General features: G+C 66.1%; 1 protein-coding gene across 1 annotated transcript in view; it reads right to left on the reverse strand.

Annotated features, from left to right (window-relative positions):
- Nucleotides 1-6: 6 nt before the first annotated feature.
- ATG9A (autophagy related 9A) overlaps nt 7-5931 on the reverse strand; it is a 7972-nt gene continuing 2047 nt past the window's right edge. The window contains exons 2-11 of the mRNA XM_025191519.1: nt 5758-5922; nt 4129-4877; nt 3642-3795; nt 2789-2968; nt 1883-2128; nt 1320-1540; nt 947-1064; nt 639-861; nt 315-457; nt 7-210 (exon numbers count right to left, since the gene is read on the reverse strand). Of these exons, the coding sequence (XP_025047304.1) occupies nt 205-210; nt 315-457; nt 639-861; nt 947-1064; nt 1320-1540; nt 1883-2128; nt 2789-2968; nt 3642-3795; nt 4129-4877; nt 5758-5922 (2205 nt within the window). The 3' untranslated portion in view covers nt 7-204. The remainder of the gene's footprint in view (nt 211-314; nt 458-638; nt 862-946; nt 1065-1319; nt 1541-1882; nt 2129-2788; nt 2969-3641; nt 3796-4128; nt 4878-5757; nt 5923-5931) is intronic.

Genomic DNA, 5931 nt, shown 5'->3' on the forward strand with positions numbered 1-5931 from the left:
ACGAGTCAGTGGCGCCAGCTCAACGCGCGTCTGTACAGGAGGCGCCGGCGCAGCGGCCCCGTCCCCGTAGTGGTGACGTGCACAGAGGAGCCCTGGCTGACCTGCGCCCTGCGGGATGGGAGACGGGGCCCGGGCGGTCCCACGGCCACAGTCCGGCAGCTCCCAGTCCACAAACCCTCAGGATGGGATCCTCAGCCCCCAGAGCTACACCTGGTGGGAAGAGACATAGGCGATCGTGACCCCCCGGCTGCACTGCCAGGGGTCGTGCCCCTCCAGGTGCCAGGCTGGCTGTGCTCATGCCAGTGGGTTCGTACCTTGTGCACCTGCGGCGGGAGCTCGTCCTCCGAGCTCTCCTCGGGCACCGGCTCGGGGTGGCGCGCAGGCTGCCCGTCCTCAGCCCAGCCACCAAGCGGCAGGCGGGAGAAGTGTGATGGGGCTCTGTGCACCGTGCCCGGGTCTGCGGGGAGAGGAGCCATCAGGGGGTCTGCCACGGGGCAGCAGGCCTGCAAACCGTAGCCCCCATCCCCAGTGACCCCCCACCTGCTCCTGTCACTGCAGCCAGGCTGCGGGCACACTGCCACCCTGCACACTGCCACAGGGGTCATGGCTCCCAGGGACGGGCTAGGAGGCCGGCGCACCTGTGATGCCCCCGTAGCGGCGCTGGAAGCCCATCTGCAGCGTAGTGGCCTCCTCGGTGGGCAGGCGCGGTGAGGAGAAGGGGTAGCTGGCGGAGCGTGGGATGGTGCCACCAGGGCCCCGCTGTGCGTCCGCCTCCTCCTGGGCGCTCTCCCCGCTCTCGTCACTCTCCCGCCGGTGCCACACGTGCCGCTCAGGCTCCAGCTGCGCGTGCTGCTTGTGGAGCTGCAGGGCGACAGGACGGTGCGTCAGGCCCAGGACCCCCTGCTTGCCCACAGGGCTCGGGCCCCTGCCCTGGCCCCCAGCTCACCTCGTGCATGTAGAGTGCGTGGAGGCTCATCTCGGTGGAGGCATACTCCGACAGGATCATGCTCTGCAGCTGCCCCTCCCAGGCACTGCTCCCCGAGCTCGCCGTCCGGGCGTCCGCGCTGCAGCCGGGCCAAGAGCAGAGGTGACGCCCTGGTCCCCAGAACCCCCCCGTGCTCCTGCTGGCCCCAGGGGCCCGCACGGTGCCACCCCTGGCACCTGGAGAGCCCCCAAGCAGCCTCCAGGCCAGGGCCGTGTGTGCCAGCCCATCTGACTCCATGGGCACGCCCCCATCCACCTCTGCCCGACGGCAACACCAGAGCTTGGCACTGCATCACCACACCCCCGCCCCCGGTGCCCGAGGCCACTGCCCTTACCCTGAAGCCGTCATGGTGCTGCCGGCCCGGGGCTGGAGCCCGTCTGCATGGGCCCCCGCTGCCTGGAAGGCGCCGTGGGGCTGCTGGATGGACTGCAGCGGGGAAAAGGTGCGTGGGGCAGAGGCGACCTCGGAGCGGTGGTGAGAGGCCGGCGCCTCGCGGCCCGCATGGAAGCCCAGCACCGAGGAGCCCGCAATGACGTTGGCGATCAGGCTGTGAGGCTGTGGCAGGCAGAGGGAGAGGGGGTCATGGCCTGGGGCAGAGGGAAACCACCTGTGGCACTGCAGCAGAGCACCAGAGCCCTGTCCTCCCCCTGCCCAGTCTCACCCAGAGGCCCCTGGGTGCTATCCCCACGACTGCCCGGCCAGTCCTAGCCCCCGACTCCAGCCCCTCCATAACCCCAGCCCCGGTCTAAGCCGAGCTGAGCTCAGGCCCAGGCTGCGCTGAGTGCTGAGCTGGCCCCGTGCACCCCACACAGCTCAGGTTTCCCCATTTTCTGTTGCCCATAGGGGCAGCCAGCGCCCGGGCACAGCTGGAGCCCCGTCCCCCGCCATCGCAGGCACCTCGGACTCAGACTGCAGGGACTGGATGGAGGTGAAGAGGGCGTTGTCAGGCAGCCCAGCCTGTTGCGCCAGCACCACGCTGCTGTCCCGGTGCACCCGCTCCTTGAGGAAGCCGATGAAGGCCGTGCTCTCGCGGGGTGGCTGCCAGCGCGGATTGGTGATGGCGAAGTGCATGAGCGACAGCTCCGTTTTCCCATCCTCCGCCTGCTGGTAGATGGAGGCCTCCGTCTTCCCCGCCGACATCCACTGCAGAGCAATGGGAGGATGAGGGCTCTGCCCTGCCCCTGCCCCTGCCCCTGCCCTCGCTGAGGGACACAGCACCCACGCCAACATGCTGCACCCGGGAAACATCCCCGAGGGGCTGCCCACTCCGAGTGGCATGCTGGATCCCCTCCTACGCCCTGCCCCTCTCCCCAACAAGGTGACTGGGGCTCTAGGATGCTGGCAGCAAAGGCAGCACTCCCGGGCATTCGAGGACAAAGTTCGTTAATGTAATGAGTTAATTGCAGTGTTGACAGCTTGGTTCTTAGCTAAACAGCTGCGCTGAGGCGGGTTGCATGGCTGGTTTACAGGCCAGCGGAAGACATGGCTGGGTGGCACCTTAGAGACTGACTACCCGTAGGCCTAGTCGGTCTGGGAGGTGCGGTGCTGCGCTGCGCTGCCCTACCCAGTCCAAGCGGCTGGCCGGACTGGCTCCTAGCCCAGCACCACCCATCCCCCACCTCCGTTCTCTGCATGTTAATTAAGACACCCAGACTACAGCTCCTGGCATGCACTGCGAGTAGCTTGCTTGCAGCATATGCTGGGATGGCTGCCCTCCACAGTCTGTCTGAGGACTTCCGGCTGCTTTCAGGCCCTGCACCAAACCCCTGCGAGGCGAGGGAAGGGGCAACATGCTGGCCATACCGCGGGGTGTCCGTGCTGGCGTACGTCCATCTGGGCGAAGGAGCAGGTGTCGCCCACTCCCACCACCTCCACCGTGAAGTTGCGGAAGAAGTCGATGATCTCCAGGGACTTGGGGCGCAGGCAGAAGATGAGGATCAGCGGCGTCACGATCGGGCTCAGCAGCTCCTCCAGGATGAAGACCTGGGTGGGGGACACAGGCTCAGGACTAGGGCCACAGGCAACCAATACGGTCAAAGATGAGGTCTCCACCGAGGAGACCCTGCCCCTCCGGAGTCATCGCACTGCGGCTCCAGCATCACCTCAGAGGGAATCTCAGAGCCAGAGGTCTGGCAGGGGCCACATCCAGCCCAAGGCAGGATCCAAGCCCCCCAGATGAACCCCGTGTGCGACCTCGGAGCTGCACAACACCGTTGCCCCCGCCAGTCCCGGGCACTGCCCCGGCCCCCAGGATACAGGGGGGCCACAGCCGCCAACGTCCTGCTGCCGTGCAGGGGGGGCGAGGGCCAGCACAACTCTGCCTGGGACACCCCCCCCCTTGCAGACCACAGACAGACATCGCTGCGCCTCAACCCTCTTGCCCAGCGCCCGTCCAGCCTCTCCTTGGACCCCCCTTGCTGCAGCGTCCCCTGACCCTGGGGTCTCCCCGCGGCCGCCCTGCTCAGGCAGCAAAGCATTTCCCAAGATCCAAAGTGAACTTACTACAAGTCCTGTACTCCTCCCCTGACCCCATCCCTCACCCCAACCCTTCCTCTGGGGACAGCCCCAGCCGCCAAGGCAGCCTGGCCTTGGGGATCGAGACACTTTGCCCTCCAGCTCTGGCCCCTGCCCCTCCCCATCCCCACCCCCAGCTCACCGCCTTGTACTGGAAGAGCTGCGCGAACTCGTCACGGGTCTCATAGCGATGCGCATTGCCCTGCCAGTGGTCGGGCATGTAGTGGATGTGTGCGAGGATGACCCGCAGCAGCTGCTGTGGGCAGAACACCAGGTGCTGGTCAGGGATGAAGGACCTGCGGGGCCGGGACACAGGACACTGGCCTCAGGGACCTGCTGGGTGAGCTCCCCGTCCCCCGCCCCTGGAGGCTCCCCCCGGGCTCAGCCAGCAACCCACCCCCGTCCCACAGATCCTAGCACATGCCCATGCCAGTGCCTCAGCCTCCCAGCACCGTGCCAAGGGCGCTGCACCCACATGCAGAGCAGGCCCAGAGCTGCCAGGCACCAATGGACAAGGATCCTGATTTTGTAGCAGTGAGGCCCATTGGCCAGCCCTGAGACCGTGCCAGGGTGCCCAGCAGCTGCACCCCCGTTGCAGTCCCAAAGCCCACACCCGCCCGGCCCCTCACCGGCAGATGGTGACGCCAACACCCAGCAGCGTGACAGTAGTGAGCACGTGTTCCACGGCCAGCACGTCCTCATCATAGATGGTGAGGGCAATAAGCACGGCCAGGATGGAGCCGGCGAAGAAGGCCACGTTCTTGGCCACGATGGTGAGCAGGGGCGAGATGAAGCAGTTCATGTACTTGGAGGCCGCCTTGTAGCCCTTGCTGAGGCGTGAGTGGAGCTCATGGTCCAGCTCGTTGAAGTGGCGCAGGTAGCAGCGGCCATAGAGCGACCAGCAGCGGGCGCCCAGGCTGCCCGGCTCCCGCTTGAGGATCTCGGTGTAGCTGAAGAAGGCGTAGAGGATCTGCCAGATGAGGATGAGGGGGCAGAGCAGGAAGTTGGCGATGCCGATCCAGAGGATGCGGGTGCTGAGCTTATCAGCCAGCTCCAGGCGGTGCCCAGCTCGCTTGTACTCGGCCTTCAGGCTCCACTCGTTCTCGAAGAGCGAGCCAGGCCCCCAGAAGAAGATGAGCTCGAAGTTGTACTTGAGGCCACGCGTGTAGAAGACAGTGTCGCCCAGCAGCGGCAAGCGGAAGCGCACGGGCAGCAGCGACTTGTTCACCATGGCCACCATGTAGTTCTTGAAGCGCAAGATGCGGTGGTAGACGTCCAGCTCCGTCAGCTCCTTCTTGTGGATACAGATCTGGTGCTCCTTCTGGATCTGCACGATGCGCGCCTGCACCTCCTGCCACGTGAAGTAGGGCAGTGTGGCCTGTTGGGGAGTGAGGCATCAGTGTCTGCAGGCCCAGGGGAACGGGCTCCCTGCCCTGGCCAAGAGCTCCCCCAACCACTGGGCTGGGCACCGACACCCCCGCAGCAGATGAGGCCGGAGGCTCGTTCCCACTCTGCAACCCGTGCTGGGCTGACAGGAGAGACGTCCTTGGGCTGCCGCGTGCGTGAGCACCGCACCCGTGGGCACACGGCAGCTCTGAGACCTCGGCTGCCTGGGGGCACAAGCAAGGCCCTGGCAGTCCCCAGCCTGAGGTCCAGGTCTCCCACCACGACGGGCCACGACTGGCAGAGAGAAGCAGGGAGAGGACAGGGCTTGTTCGGTGCCCCTGGAGCCCGGGGCAGAGCTGGGAGCAGGACCCGGCCTCCCCTGTCCCCAGCGGACACGGGCCACCCCCTAAATTGGTTGCAAAGCTCTTGACGCTCGTCAGAACAACAAGGTCGTCCCAGGCAGAACCCGGCCGTGCCCTTCAGGCACTGCCTCGATCCTAGGGGCGATTTGGGGAGTGGAGGCAGAGCAGGCTTCGACCCCAGGCTGTGTCAGATGCCACGTGCCCATGGCCAGCTCAGCTGCTTCTATGAGGAAATTGGGATAGTCACGCTGTCCTCCGCCCAGGGATGGCATGAGGATAAGCTCGTTAATGCTAACGAGGCTGTGACCCAGCAGGGAAAAGCTGGTCCCTAATTAACAGCTGGCAGGGCGGGGAGCAGATGGCTGCAGGCGGCGGGGGATGGTGTGGGCAGGGGCACTTGGAGCCTTCGCACAGGCCGTGAGGCCGTTTCGTAACCCCCGGGGGGGGGTCCAGAGGACCCCAGGGGCAGGGGGCAGCAGCTGCGACCGACCCCGCGAGCCGGGCACCCACCATGGGGATCTTGAGAGCGTTGATGTAGAAGGAGTGGATCTCCCAGTAGCAGCAGATGTTGTAGATGAACTTGACGAGGCGATGCACCCAGAAGACGCCCGCCACCACCAGGATACAGATGAGGAAGCTGTTCTCCTGGATCCTGGGGGAGAGGGGACAGCTCAGCTGCCCAGC

The sequence above is a fragment of the Alligator sinensis genome, unplaced genomic scaffold, assembly GCF_000455745.1.
Source record: "Alligator sinensis unplaced genomic scaffold, ASM45574v1 scaffold673_1, whole genome shotgun sequence".
Classification (NCBI taxonomy): Eukaryota; Metazoa; Chordata; order Crocodylia; family Alligatoridae; genus Alligator; species Alligator sinensis.